At 33.8% G+C, this 16,694-nt stretch overlaps 1 protein-coding gene across 6 annotated transcripts in view; it reads left to right on the forward strand.

Annotated features, from left to right (window-relative positions):
* The window catches only part of LOC105234238 (uncharacterized), a 186,400-nt gene that overhangs the window by 153,486 nt on the left and 16,220 nt on the right, over window positions 1-16,694 (forward strand). For all 6 annotated transcript variants that reach the window (XM_049449618.1, XM_049449619.1, XM_049449623.1 and 3 more), the window contains 2 exons: window positions 15,700-16,325; window positions 16,394-16,670. In XM_049449618.1, the coding sequence (XP_049305575.1) occupies window positions 15,700-16,325; window positions 16,394-16,670 (903 nt within the window). The remainder of the gene's footprint in view (window positions 1-15,699; window positions 16,326-16,393; window positions 16,671-16,694) is intronic.

Raw genomic sequence — 16,694 nt, forward strand, 5'->3', positions numbered from 1 at the left:
GCACACACACTTGCTTACATATGTGTGTGCGTCAGCATGTAGTGCGCCCGTCATGATTTTCAGTTCAGCTACATTTTCCATGTTTTACTTTTCTTGTTATCCCACTTTTTTTTTGTTTTCTAGTGACTGTCATGGCGCTTTTGTTGTTTTTTTTTCACTCGAAATCTTTGCATTTCGCTTCATAAAAATCGATCAAACTCTGCTCGTCGGCTTGTATAGCGATTTGTAGTATTTTATGTTTACAAACAACGGTATCTTTCGTATGTAGATATGTGTGTGTATGCCAAACATAGCGGCATACCTGTAAATCACAACTATTACAAGGTGCAGTGGCGTGTCAGCCGCCTCACGTCAGTGTCAGGCGCGGCTGCTTTTCCAATTTACAAACGTTACACGCCAACAAAACTAATGTTGACAGTTATTGATTGTTGCTCGGCTGTTGCAACACCCACATACATACTACATACATACTATATGTAAATACTTATTTTATTGTCACTGCTTTGAAGAAAAATATGTTTTTTTCTCTTTTTTCTTCATTATGTTGTGTCATGCCATTCCACCTACACGTCGCTTCTTTAGCTTGTAAATTGGCTGTGTAAATTTATTTATACTTATTTGTCAAGAACTGTTATAGTTTTATGGATTTGTTTACTCTTTCCGCTCATTACATATTTATTTGTGCATTCCTCAGATTTATGTGAAATAATATATAAAAGTTAGCTTTGGTGATAGCTGGTGGGAACCGCCGATAGCTTCTGTTCGTAGCAGTCAGAATCGACCTGTGTCATGTGTCTTTATTATTTACATAATTATGCAGTATTTATTATTGTTAACTGAACTAGTAAATGTAATTAGAAGTATCTTTTCAGTCACATTTTATTATCGTGAATATTTTTGAATGAATGTTTTAGTGAAAATCTGATAAATATTTGATATCGGGGTTATGTGGGTTTCGGGCTACAAAAAATGGAATTTTTGCGAATTTTTTTTATTTTAATATAAACAATCATATATTTGAAAAATATAATATGACATATCTAAGGTACATTTTTGAACAATCTCTTCTGAAATTTTGATATAAAAATGTTGAAAATTCAGGCGTTGAGACCTCATCTCCCTGGGTGTCTCACAAAATAGTGCTCTTGTCATGGACAGCATAACTTATTATTGGTTCTTCTAAAATTAAAAAAACCAAACATATTCCGTTAGTGCATACATAAATCTCGTTTTTGAACGAAGAAAATAAAATAAAGCTAAAATCTAATTTTATTTATTGTCCAAAAACAAAAAAAAATAAATAAGTTGTAATGAATCAAAAAAGTCTTTCGTTCAATAACTAGATAATGTGATTCTAAAAATGTGTACACAATGCGAACTAAATCGGTCAATAAGTTATCGTGAAATCATGTCCACCTATTTCAAAAAGACAGTTTCGAAAAAAACGCGTTTAAAGGCGACGCACTTAGCCTAGCTAGACTGAAGCGCACAAGTTCACAAGGCGGTTTCTCCGAAACTATTACTCGGATCAACTTGAAAATTTAGGACAATATTCTAAGAGTGTTGTAGAATTTAATAAGACAAATATAAAAATCGATTTTTTTTAATTTTCAAAACCCATCTAACCCCTTAGGGGCTCAATTGCAATCGAATATGTCCTTTAATGAGAGTAAACTGGCATTAAGAAGTTGTAAGGTGTTGAACTCTTAGTACTATTACACTCTTACGGGTTTACAAATTATGCATTGAAAAAAGAATTGAATTAAGATTTGAACAATTTTTTTTTATTTTCTATTGGCTGAGTACAAATCTTATAAGAACATCTACCAGCAGTGTGAAGATGAATGAAATCCTGTATACAAATCAGGAATCAATTGATGTAACGGCTAACACTTTGCACTAATAATGCCTTTAAAGTGTGCCACCAAAAATTGCGCAAACCCATCAAAAACTCTTCAAGCCCCTAGGTATCGAATATGTGGGCACCAGTATCTATAGCTGAGTTTTGACTGAAAATATCGGTGAATGTGTGAGATTTATAATCGAAATTCAGAGAGCATCCTTTTCTGACAATAGTAACTATGCGTATGAAAAATGGGTTGAATGGGGTCAATACCTTCCTGAGCGCCCATTTACCGAATGCAAAGATTTTCGAACTTCAGGGTGACTTTATACTGTATACAGAACGTATTTTACTCATAACAGTCTATCTTTGTGCCTAAAATAGATAAAATTCAGCGAAAAACTTAACACAGACACCATATAACTATAACCAGGATTTTCAAACATCCGACTGACCTTGCGCCATATGGTTGGTGATTGTATGTGAGGTAGCATAATGACTTCCAAGGAACATTTTTAAAGTAGGTGGCATGATAATAGTTCATAGATAAAATCGGGCAGTAATTATCCCAACTCCTACTTATATACTAAATATACTCGTAATATTTTTCGGTTTTCTAACAAATCTTATGCTGATTAAGTCGGTGAGTGTATGAAATATACGGAGTATATTTATCTACAAAATTGCTGAGATTCCGATCCTCTGGTTGACGTTTTACATCTTAAGGCATTTCCCTGGCTTTAATTCTCACATTGTGTAAATGTAGAAAACATTTGAAAACATAGTTCGTTTTGACCCGAACTTAGACCTTTCTTACTTTCTTTTCGCCGTTGGAAATTGAAAAATTTTTTTTTCTTCAAATTTATTCTTAAAAAATATGTATAAATAAATCCTTAAAATTTTAAAACCATGGATAAACTACTTTTTTTTTTTTGAGTTCCCAAAATACGACCTTTTTTAGGCTGTCTAACTAGACGTGTCCCTTAACCGAACATTTCCAGCCATTTGAAGACTTTTGATACGTAAACTCATTTTTTGGTGGTAAATACATTTATATCATCAATTGTTGTAAAATAATCTCATTCGAAACGGCATTGTCAAGGTTCGGGAAAAGTAACGGATATTAATTACTGAATAAGAGTATTTTTAAACAGAAATAATGTCTTACCATTTCCTGTTCGTATTTTTTCACTAAGTTTTTTGTAGCTCAATAGAGTGCAACTAAAAAAAATAAAAGATTAAAATATTATAGTTTAAATATAAATATAATTTTTATTAGGATTTTTTTTAATTCCTTTAATTAATTTTTTTTTTAATTTTTTATTAAGTTTTTTTTTTAATTTTTTATTAATTTTTTTTTAATTTTTGTTAATTATTTTTTTTTAATTTTTTTTTTAATTATTATTAAATTTGTTTTTAATTTTTTCCCTGACCTAAAAAGTGAACATGAGACTTAAAAACGACTTTTGATATTATTATTTTCTTGCCTAGTTGAAAAAACTAGTTAATTCATAGTTAAAAGATGGGTTAGTTTGGTTAATGAGTAATAATTATTTTATAGACTTTAAAGCTTCACCCTTCAATTTTGCCATAAAGTAAGTAAAATTAAAAATTGCATAATAATAGTTTAATACATTTAATACACATATATTTTTTTTTAATTTTCCTCTAATTATGTCATAGCTGCTTAGTTTTCTGCTAGTATAAGTACTTAGAAAACCACAGCCGCTTTAATTTCCCAAAGCACGTTTTAAATTACAATACTTTTTGATTATACAACGCACATACATATTTACTGTGCGAGTAGGCATGTATGTGTATGCTTGTGCTTAGCTGAGTACACTTCAAGGGCTTCATTGTAGCCTTAACATGCTTTTTCGGTAGAATTGAGTGACTTGTACGTATTGTATACTAGATAAATATATAAACTATTCACTAATTTGGCTGTGTGCTAATGCGAAAAAGCATAGTGTTCATTTTGTCAAAATAAATGCAAGCAGTCACTTTAATCGGCGCTTAGCATTATACATTTTATTCGTAATACATTAAAGACTAAATTAAGAGGAAATTATAATAAAATAACCATACAGTGCTTTCAAAAAATAAAGCTTTCGATTTCAAAAGTGAAGTTGTTAGGGAAGAATTTTGTAATATATCAAAGGTTCATTCAGTCTACTACGTTGTCTATTATAGCCTGACATTTCGGATGGCAATTTGCAAATTAATTTTTCGCATATATCACATTAAGCGACCTCCAGCTTTATTGGAGTAGCCGAATGGAAATTTTGTTGATGTTAGATGTTTTCTTGTAATTTTGGTTTTCATTGAAGCCCAGACGTTTTCTATTGGATTGGCGTATGTTGACTGTGATGACCAATCTAAAGTAACAATATGGTTTTCATACTTCCCTTGAGGACAGCGTCTTTTCCAATGTGTCGAATCATTGTCTTCTTGCAATATGCAATCATAGTTATTTTTTTCTTAAAGCATTTAAGCTGCTTCTGTAAACTAGTCTTATAAAATTTTATCAGCGTTTAAAGTTTTGAGACTACACTAAGTCAAAAATTTTTTACAAATATGTACATATATATCTTCGAAACTTTTTGCAGGACCGAGGTCAATTTTTCGGAGAATAGTCGAAAAGTCGAAATTTAATTTCATTTTCTGGTCGAGAAGAATATTTTAGGTTACTGTAAACAACACAAATAGCGCTCTTATGTCAAAATGTTCTGAGTATGCATACTATCAAAAATCTCAAACGTTACGATAAAGTTGTGAGTTGTCAGATTACAACACTAGGAATCCCGAAATATAAATAACCTCCGTACACGTGGATATAACCCCTTCAAAAATTCTGAATATTGAAAGTAACCCAATATGATTGAAAACTGTCAATAAACCCAAAATTCCCAATTAATGTATATTTTTAATCACGATTTTCCTCAAGCTCTATCAATTAGCATCCATAAAAATTTATTATCATTAATTAATAATAATAAAAAAATATTTACTCAAAAAATTTTAAAAAATTAAGACACAGCTGTCAAACGCGCAAAATCATGTGTGAGATCAATGACACAATGAATCAGCCAGTCATGTGCGCTCGGCCACTCAGTTCCTCTCCAATGTAAACGTTTTTTCGCAGCGAGTGACTGGCAATCACTACTCGCACTCGTTCAACTGAGTATCACTCGGTGCGCGTCTGCTAACTCAAGTGCGTCTGCGTATAAACACGTTCGTACGAAAATTTATTAGTTGGCACTGACGGATTTGCGCGTATTTTTGCCACCTAATTAAGACGGTTTCGAAATGTACGTTTTTGTTTTTGTTATAATAGTAGTTGGCTTTTACGCTTAATATGACTTGACGGTGATTTTGTTTTTGCTTGCTCGAAATGTGACGACAGCACGTACTGAAAGCAAATCGGCGACGCTACGGCTTGGAAAGTCCCATACCTAGCGGGCATTGAAGCGTTGTCAATGACAAATATCTTCGAGACTGAAATTAAATCGTCAATCTGTGTCAGTGTGCGTGTGCTCTCCATATACAGTTTTATTCATAAATATACACGCATACATATTCATGTGATTTCTGTGTTGTATCAGCTGATCTTGTGTGTTATATTTGTTATTGGTGCTAAAAAAATAAACTTCGCATGGCTAATCAGTGTGCCAAAAGGTGAAAAATCCATATCAAATTGTCATGCAAAGAAGAAACAAGGTGATAAAATAAGCTGTAGTCATTTTGAATTCGATAAGAATTTAGTGTGAAAAATTTCAATAAAAATTTAATTTAATATATAATAATAGAAGGAATTTGAGAAAAAATATAAAACACTCACGAAAGTGAAAAAAACTTTATTTCTTTGACTGTATGAATTTCTGTTGGTAATGAAATTGATTCTGAATTTTTGTGTGTGTTTTTTTTTTTTGGTTGCAAAATAACTTTTTACATCCGACAAATTTTGTGCTAATTTTAAAATAAAAATAATTTCAAAATAAAGAATGTCATCATTTTTTTTTAAATAAAAAATTCAAAAAAAATTTCGAAAAAATTAGAAGAAACTTTCGAAAAAATTAGAAAAAAATTTCGAAAAAATTCGAAAAAAATTAAAAAAAAAAATGTTCAAAACCATTTTTTTTTTTATTTTATTTACAAAAAAAGACCGTTTTTTTAAACAAATTTTTTTTCAAAAAAATTCTAGAATTATGGAAAAATTAATTTAGATGAAAATAGGAAGATAGTAAAACTACTTGGTATTTATTTAATTTCTCTTTATGTATTATTTACAATTATCTACCAATTTTTTGGTTTATATTATAGGCCCATAGATGTCGCTACCTAAAGTCCCTGTATGGAAAAAATTTTTTTTGGGACCAGATAGCTTTACAAAATTTGGCATAGATTATTATCGAAAACAGCGTTATCACCTTCGAAAAAATTGTTCAGATAGAACCACTAGAGAATATAATTGCTATAAAATCGGTTTGATGAAACTGACCGATCAAAGTCAAGTTATTCTATGGGAAACCTTTCTATTTGTCAAGATATCTTCGTGAAATTTAACACGGATTATTCTCCAAAACAGCGAAACAATCTTTGAAGGAATTGTTCAGATCGCACTACTATAGCGTATAGCTGTCATACAAACTGGTCAATCAACTCAAGTCCCTATATGGAAAACTTTTTTATTTGACAAGTTATCTTCATGCAATTAGGCATGGATTCTTAGCTAAGGTCTCTCTATATTCTTTGAAGGAATTGTTCAGATCGCACTACTATAGCGTATAGCTGTCATACAAACTGATCAAATAAAACTAAGATAAAGTTCTTTTTATACCCTTTTATGCTATGAAAAATGTACCTGTGGAGGGTATTAAAGTTTCGGACTGCCGAAGTTAACTATTTTTTTGTTTTTCTTTTTAACATTTGGCCGAAGATACATATGTGTGTAGGTTGTTATAGGAATTATCTGCTGTAAATACTTATAAAAAATAGCCCGCTCTTTAAGCTGCAAATCGTGTGTTGTGTATGGCTTGTGTATCACTTACTTGTTGTTTCTTCAATCCACACATCGAATCGTATTACACTGAGGAGAAAGTTAACACCTCCTATCCTTTTTATAGCTAGTCTAAACTATCATAATAATTTATTTGCATTTATTAGATATGAAAAATGTAGTAAACATTTATATATACCTATATACATATATACTACTTTAACTGCATATAATAAATATTTCATATTTCTACTATATATTTATATGAATGAATGTGTTGCGATATCGATCAAACAAGTGGTAATGCGAAAAGCTCTACAAACACCACTAACAACTTTATCATATAAATGACGCCAACATTAATAATACCAATAAATGATAAAAAAATAATAAAACAGAACTGATTGCAAATAACAAAATCGAAGTTTGAAGTAAAAATCCTAACGGTGCATTAATGCAATTTCGTTTTAATAACTACTTCGCTTTTGCTTTAGTAAAGTTCGAGTTTAGCAATTTTGTTTTAATTGCAAGCTACTAAAATGTGAAATTTATAAACAAAAAAAGCAACAAAAACGTTATTTTTAATTCAACTACCAACAACAGCAATCGAGCGTACAATTTAGCCTCGTTTTGCATGATTAATGCTTCGCTACCCGGCAATAGCCGACAAGCTAGCTGGCCGAGCGCGGAGCGGACTGTCAATTATCATTGGTCAATAGGTGTACATATGTATATACATATATGTGTATGTATAAACATGCATTTATATAATCTAGAGTGCACATGAAACATATCATTTGTCAAAAATGTGTATTATGAAAGCAACTAGTAAACAAAAACAAATGTAAACACATTTAGTTACACACATATACGCATATATATTTGAATAGTAAAGCTTTTAAGCGATCGCTATGGGTAGTCGCTTGCCGAAGCCCGGCGATCTGCCACAAACCAGTCACAATTCTTGCTTTTTCGCTGGCTTATTATTGCAACGCCCCTCTCGCTCTCTGCCTTGTGGCTTATGCAACTGCCGTATCAGCACTATATACAAACACAATCTTATATATACATACATGCATAGGCACATACAAATGCAAATATATACACGATCCTATAATAACCCGGTAACCGATTGAATCAAATATCACATTACATTCGTAAATTGCGGCTGAGGTAAGCGGCTTTTGCTGACAAACTGACATATCGGGTCAACAGTTGAACAACTCAAGTAACCAGCCAATCAAGCAGGCCCAGCGTCGCGTAGTTCAGCACGAAAAAAAAAACGAAATAAATAAACTGGAACACTTTTTATATCATCTTTGTCAATTTACATATTCATAATTACGCTTTTCTGTAGCCACATTCGCGTATATACATACATATATGTATGTGCATGCAAATGTGTTGGACAAAATGTTTCTCGTTTTCTGGTAGTCAATGTGAGTGTTGTAATTAAATATGAAAACCGCAAAAATGCAAATAACAATAAATATGTATGTATATATATTAACTATATGGCAATAAAAAGTTAATGCTTGCGGATCAACATTTATGTAAATGAAGCGCGTTCCGAATAACGCTTGCCAAGCTATACGGTAGTGCCAGCTAAATCTGGGGTCTGGCATAAAGAAATAAAATAAAAAAGTAGTGGTTAGCAACTATCACATTGTTGTTGCGGTCTTTATCAATATATTTTACGCTATTTTAGATAACTTCGATTCGACCAAAAGTGCCGAAGGAGGCGAATCGAACAGAAAACTAGTAATAAGTAAAATTAAGTGTTATAACCTAAGAGAGATATTCGTATGTATTAGCAAAGGATTATACCTTTATATTCAAGTATATACAAAAGCGTTCATATTGCTATAAAACTCATAATCTTGTTGTTGCTGTCAGATGTTATTTTTTTTTACTGTATTTTCCCAAGTAATGGGAAGTCGAAAAAGTATTTTCGTATTTTGTCAATAGATGTCGCTGCAGTCGTATATCTCCATCGCTACCAATCACATTACATCATACCATATAGTGTTGGAAAGGTGAGATGTTGAGCTTCATAAATCCAAAGCAAAATTAAATTCGGGGTGTTGGAAAAAAGTTACAGCTGTTCAAAAATGAGTGAAAATAAGGAGGAAATTCGCTATATTTTGAAATTTTTGTATAAAAGAGGGGAGAATGCCACGGAAGCCACTAATGAAATTGGACGATGCTGTATCAGTTCGTGTAGCACAACAATGGTTCGCTCGATTTCGTTCTGGAAATTTCAAAACTTCGATTAACACTGATGGAATAAAGTCTCTAGCGGAAAAATGGCAAAAATGGTCGCCCAAAACATTACATATTTGTTTATTTATTTATTTCTATAAATATCAAAAAAGGATGTCAAAGTTTGATTATAAATACGAAAAGGATTTTTCGACTACCCAATATATGCAAGTATTCAAACAGAGGTTTTCGTCCAATTTTGACCATTTGACGTCTCTACGGATCATTCTGAAAAATTTTGCCTAGGAGACTATGGGTCTAAAACCGGTGCTGAGTTAGCAATTTTTAAGGCGAAATTTGAAAAAGTTGGAATAATTGGCTGTATAGGAGATATGTGATATAGTTGTCCAATCTGGAACCTGGTCTCAACCTTAATATTCTCTGTATTTTAAGATCTCCTCTCTCCGATGTACAGTCTCAGTTCGTCCTTGTGTTTCGGGTGAATCTTATGTTATTCAGATCTCATCCTTCTTCTGAAGTGTGACAGCAATTTTTGCGAATAATTCTCTTCCCGACTTTATGCGGTACCATCCGATCCTTATCTGATCGACAATGAAATCTGAGTATATTTAATTTTTTGCTTCAGATAGGAATCGTGTTATTAAGTTTTAAGCACCTTGAGTAATCTTCCAGCAGATAGGCCTAATATTTTTTTATATAGTCAAGTCTTGAACCAAATTGCTGTTATAATTTCGGGGTGTTACCATATGATATGTCCTGCTTTGGTCTATTAAAGCTCTTCATTAGTCAGTGACCTTTTTTCCAGAGGAGTACAATTATTTTTATATAATGTATAACTGGATTTTGTAATCTTGATCTTAAACCAAAGCGATCAGTGGCAGATCTCATCTCAAATTATTGGAAATTATCCTAAAATATCTGAAAACCTATACAATATACTCAAAGTTTTTTGTCCGTAGATATTAGGCTAGTTATTATTCTTTAAAATCATCTTTGACAAGAGCTAGCGCTTGCAGATCCCTCCTCTTGCCATTGTAAATTGCTGATCCGTCTTGTAAATGTCTCCCCTTAACTCTTTATCAGTCTGTTTTCATATTTTCCAGCACCTAAGTCACTTCGTACTCTTAATTTTTCCTCTCCTTTATCCTTCCTTTTTCTATCAAATTCGCAGCGCCTGCGTTCAAATTGATTTCTGCGAATTTCTCCGCCTTAACGGCACTACATTCTTCACACAACCGGCGCTCATAATTAACTTCATGGAAAATTGCAAATATTTCTTTTTTTCTTATCTCAAGCGTGTGCTAGTTAGTTAGTCTCGCTGGTGTGTTTGAGAAAATCGTGAGTAGTTATAAAATTAATTTTGCCATTTCATGTGCGAACAACAACGCCCCTTGGTCTACAGGACGTATGAGTAATGAACATTTTTATATTACCGTTACGTCATGTGTGTTAGTGAAAGGGAGTGGCTGCATTGTCATCAGCTGTTGCTGTTGCACTGCACTAACAATCACCGGCACATACAGTGTTGATGAAAATAATAGTTTGCTTAAAGACTTGGACATAACTTATTTCATTATTTTATGTAAGATTGTTTGTGGAACATAAAAAATAAGTGGTTAAAGCATATTTGAAGTTTATTCGTGAATAGTTTTGAAATATATTATTTCACGTGCTTTTCGAATCGGTAAATTTTTCGTTTGTAAGTTGGTAGTACTGTTAGTGACATCTAACGCGTCGTTTTGTGAGGTTCTAAAGGTGAGTTCTTCGGTTTTTACTACATTTGTCTCAATTTATTGAACAAATAAGTGCGATAATGCACCATCTCATACTGCATGGGTTATTCGTGATCAATTCGCCACATTTTCAACTAATATCGTGCCGCAACCACCGGATTCACCTGATTTACCTTCGGGCAACTTCTGGCTATTCAGCAAATTCGCATGACCACTCCGGGGACACCGTTTTGACTCAATTGAGGATATAAAAGCTTAATTGAAGAAGGCTCTGATGGTCATCACGTCGGAGAAATTTTCCAAGTGCTATGATGATTGGAAAATTCGCTGGCATAAGGTTATTGCAGCGTGAGGGGATTACTGTGATGGAGTTGAAAAGGACAAAATTCACCTTTCAATTTGTACACAGTAGTAAAAAGAACTCAACTAAGATTAAAGTTGACACAGCTACACTGGCTCCTTAGGCCAAGATCCCACCTCAATATGAAGAATAAGTTGCTAATTTATAAAGTAATACTTAGGCCGATCTGGATGTCTGTAATTCAAATCAAATCAGTGTAGCGAGCTGAAATTTAAAAATTGAAAAGTAATTCAAGCCTTTCAAAATAAAGTTCTATGCACCATAGTGGGTGCTCGCTCCTTTCTATGTGAGAAACGATGTTCTCCGCCGGTACCTGAAGTTGTGCACTATAAAGAAAACAGTCGAAGAATGGAGCAGACGTTACCTCTTCCGTTTGGAGCATCATGAAAATGTATTTGTAATTCAACTGCTGGACAATACGAGGTATGACAATTAAGTAATGAGACTGATTCCATAAAAACCGTATATTTGAAAATTATTCTACAACTCTGCCATCCCCTTCAAAGTAGTCCCCTTGGGCAGCTATACAGCGATTTTAGCTCGTTTTCCATGCTTCGTTACATTTCTGGAACGCTTCGACTGGGATGTCCGCGAGTATCCTCGTCACGGCCGTCGGATTTCCATAATCGACTCAAAATGGGTTCCTTTGACCACCGATTTTGTTTTAGGAAACAAAAAAAGTCACAGGGTGACATGTCGGACATGTCAAATACTGGGACACGCTGAGGGCGGTGTTGCACGGAGCGTTGTCGTGATGAAGGATCCAGTTACGAGCGATGTCTGGGTGCACCCTGTTGACTCGTTTTCGCAATCTTTCGAGTACTTGGCAATAGTAGACTTAATTCACAGTTTCCCCCTATCAAAAAAGGCAATAATCATCGTTTTCATCTTCTACCACTCCGCCCCTCGTCTTCCGCGATTTCACGTCCCTCCTTAAACTCTTTGTGCCATCGAAAAACTTGGGCACGACTAAGAGCACTATCACCATACACTCTTACAATTTTAGCGTACGTTTCCGAAGCGTTGCTCTTGATTTCGTTTTTCCATTTTCGTGACGAGCACTACAAACACACGTCTACTCAACTTGACGCAGCAGGCGAACTAAACAAGCTAGAGCGATGGTATATATATCAATGGAGAGGGGAGGGATGCCGGAAAAAGAGAAAGGGAATTTCAAGGTCACAGGTTTACCACAAGCGCGGCAATAAAATCAGTCTCATTACTTAATTGTCAAACCTCGTAGTTTACTACGTAGGTGATTGAAAAGTTAATACTCGCTGGACGTCCCCTTTAGATTCAATGCAGCTGTGAAGGGTAGCATAGCTTTGCAGCTGAAGTTAACATTTTTTCGCGTTTTATTTATTTTATATTTTATTTTTTTCTTTGTGAGTTTGGGTGTTGTTTTGTTCAATTAACTTCATAATCTTTCCTCCACCATGTAATTAAAATTTTTCTTTATTTAATCAAAATTTTTTCTACCTCTCTCTGGGAAACTTTCAACTAGTATTTGGTGGATTTGATGTTTGCCTGCCTAATAAGTTATAAATTTATGGAAATATATTTGTATGTACGTGCATGTATGTATGTATTTGCATCAATTCCGTTCAGCTGCCACTTCCACTCAAATGCCACCGCTTATGCATTCCGCCGTTTTTCTTCACGATTTTTCCAATATTTCTCAGTAAGGCGGTTTTAATTTTCATTAGCGCGCCGTAATTGCGCAAGTGAATTGTGTTGATCGGCTTTGGCTTTAGCTTTGTTGAGTGGGTTAATTGAAAGTGAGAGTAGCAATGGTAGCCGCTGACCACACTATCTCCTCGCGCCGCCATTACAAGCACACAAACATAAGCGGCTTGGCATTAAATTTGCTTTTAATTAGAAAGTTTATATGTAATATATAAGCAACACATACATTTACACAAATATACATATACATATATGTACATATGTATGTTTTCATAGCAAAAAATATGCTTTCAAACAACAACTTGCAATATTATTTATGGTAACTTTGACATACACACCGACACGTATAGAATTATTGGTGAAGTCGACGCGCTTTTTTTATTCGTACCAAAGCTTATTTTCTCATTAGCAGCAAGAATATATAAATATGTAAGTATCTTAGCACATACTTGAGTAATGCTTGGCACTTTGTTGGCCACTCATTTGGTTGGTTATTGACTGCAATTAAGGTGGCAGTGCCAATTACTGGCAAATTTGCTGGCAACACCCACTGACATTGCCGCATACTTACATGCACAAACATGCAACTGTGTATGTTAAGTATGTGTATGTGTTGTTGTATCAATTGCGAGTTACTCATTCTTAGTCCAAAGCCAAGCAGCACGCTCACATTACCTTTGTCTATTTGCTGCCCGGTTGATTGGCTGGCTGGCGGCCTCTTTTGCAAGCACTAGCTAGTTGCGAGCGTTGTCTTCAGCGTTTGGCAGTTTATGATCAAAAAATAATAAAAAAACAATAATTACATACGTGGGTGGCGTTTATGTTGACAAAAGCCAAGAAACGTTCATTAATTATCGGCAGAAAATTGCAGACCAAACATGGTCGTCTCCCATTGCCACAAAGATATGACTGTGTAGATAAATATGTAGTTAATGTGGTTTTATTTTAAAATATTTTTTTGTTTGACATTTTTAAAGATGTGCTGTTTAGCACGCAGTTTCACTGCTGTTTCCACTTCCTACTAAATTTCAATTATTTATTAATTTTTTGTTTCAAATTAAGTGGCAACTACATATTTTTGTTTTGTAAAATATTTTTTTTTTTAGAAAACACACATTGTAAATTAATATCATTTATTTTTATTTTAGTTGGTAGTTATTTAGATTGTATTATATTATAATTGAAAAAAGGTGGCAATACGTTTTTCAATTGTGCTTAGATTCATAGCTTAGAACGCAATTAATATCTTGAACGCCATGGTTATCACAAATTTTATATTTATTTGCCCAATTTCTATAACAAATTATCAATTATTTTTAATTTAAAAATTGTAAATTGAATTTCAGTGGTAACTCCCTAAATTATATTTTTTTGATAACACTTACGCAGATTGCAGATAGCGCGAGCAGACTTGTTTATTTCCAATATGTTCAAAATAATTTATTTGCAATAAGAAATAGGTGGCAACTCTATGGAAAGTTATATTTCTGCGTATGATTTTTATATGAGCTAATGTGATTGTTTATTTCCATTTTTGTTCTTAGCAGCGAAATTAATTAAATTTAAAAACGGGTGGCAACCCTGTATTTTTTTTCTGAATTGGTTATAAGTGGCAACTCTATAAAAAGTTTTTTTTGCTGTATGAACTAATGTGAATAAAAAGTCATGTTTATATCCATTTTTGTACTTAGAATCCAAATTATTTAAATTTAAAAACAGATGGCAACACTACAAAATTATTATTTTCTGAAAAACTTATGATATTTAACACACTTAATATTTCCAATTTATTTTTTATCTTAAAGCTTTTGAAGTCTTAACTCAGTGGCAACTCTATAAATTATATTTTTCTACTGATGCTACTGGTAGCAATCATATTTATGTACCATATGTAGTTTTATGTATGTACACATTTCCAATATATTCCCAATTTATTTTTTATCAGCAATTTTTTCATTTAACTTCATATGGCATCTCTATAAAACAAAAAAAAATATTTTTTTTTCTGCATTAGGCAGCTAACGAGAATATTTATTTCCATTATCGTACTTATCCTCAAATTTTTTAAATTTAAATACAGATGGCAACCCTATAATGATTTCCTCAAAACCTCTGATGAAAACCCATTTGTTTCTAATTTATTTTTTATTCAAAATTTTCAAACGTATATTCAGTGGCAACTCTAAAAATTATATATTCTAAAAGACACTGTTGTGCCCAGATGGCAATCTTATAATTTTTTTCTCAAAACCTCTTCCGAAAAACCCATTTATGTATTTCCAATTTATTTTCAATCTTAAAGATTTTCAAACTTATATTCAGTGGCAACTCTAAAAATTATATATTCTCAATGACACTTGTTGCACCTAGCATACAGGTATTTATTTTTAATATATGTATGTGTGTATATATACACACATATGTATATTTACAATTTATTTCTGAAATGTTTTTCATTTAACTTCTTATGGCAACTCTATACAAAATTAATTTTCTCAGTAGGTTGGTTAATGGGAATAAACGGTCATATATATGTATGTATATACATATGTATATTAATTTACAATTTGGTATTTATTACAAAATTTGTAAAATTTATTAACAGATGGCAACACCACAAATATATACTCTTATCAAAATTTCTATAAAGAATAAACTGAAATATTTATTTTCAATTTGTTTTTTATTTTAATATTATTTTTAAATTTACATACAAATGGCAACTCTTTAAAAATATATTTTTCTCAATACCACTGATGAGAATAAAAACACACAACAACTTACCTATGTATTTGCAATTTCGTGCATTTAAATGCCAATACTTACTAAACCCGTTTTTCTTCTTCACTTACAGAATAACGACTCCTATGACCTTGCGCTTTGCCCCACGAACAATAGCGGCTTTCCAACAACAACCGCAATTATTAGCGCCATGGACTGTCTGCCCATTATGAATGGCGGCAGTAGCAGTAATAGCAGTGGCATCGGCACACTCGGCCTTGGCGTTGCACATCATCACATCTTGTCTAACGGCAATAACAGCACAGCGGCTGCTGTAATGAGCGGCAGCACACCAACAGTCACCGCCGTTGTCGGTTCATATCAGCAGCAACTCGCTAACTTGCATGCGCATCACCCACATCTGAATTTGATTGGCCATCATGCCGTAACACCGTACAGCAATAATTATCCGCTGCATCATAGCAGCAGCCATCATCACATACAGAGCGAGCAGACCAAATCGCTGCAGGAGCTGCAGCATGAAGTTGGCGCGCTGTTGGAATTTCGCGATCTGGTCATCGAAACCTTTCCGGATCTCAAGCATAAAATGGCGTCTATGTCATCGGCGACGGGTTCGTCCACAACGAACGCAAGTGGTGGCGCTGCGTTGAGTAGCGCTTCGGCGACTGGCGCACACACACTCGCCGGTGGTAGTGGCAGCGGCAGTGGCGGCATGTCGAATGCGTCGTTAGTATCAAGGTGAGTAGTGTCTGAAGTACATAAATTAATATGAGTTGTTTTATTAATTGATTTTCGGTTTTGCGCAGACGCGAGTGGGAGCCTGGCATACGCCTGAAGCGCAAAGTTTCGCATAAAGAACCGTCCATACCGGCAGCCAGCGGCGCCACTGCTGCGGGCGTTGCAGCCGGTGAATTATCCTCATCGTCGCTGACGCGAAGCCGCAGTAATTCACATAGCGGTAAAAAAGAGCCAAAGAGCGGAGAGAATAACAACGGCAGTGTTGTGCAGGATTCCGGTTTCTCCACGGAGACAAGCTCATCTAAGGAGGGACATAGTGCTTCGTCCACAAATGGTGCTATGACGGTGAGTTGTTGCAGTCTCATAAAA

Source organism: Bactrocera dorsalis, chromosome 2 (genome assembly GCF_023373825.1).
Source record: "Bactrocera dorsalis isolate Fly_Bdor chromosome 2, ASM2337382v1, whole genome shotgun sequence".
NCBI lineage: Eukaryota > Metazoa > Arthropoda > Insecta > Diptera > Tephritidae > Bactrocera > Bactrocera dorsalis.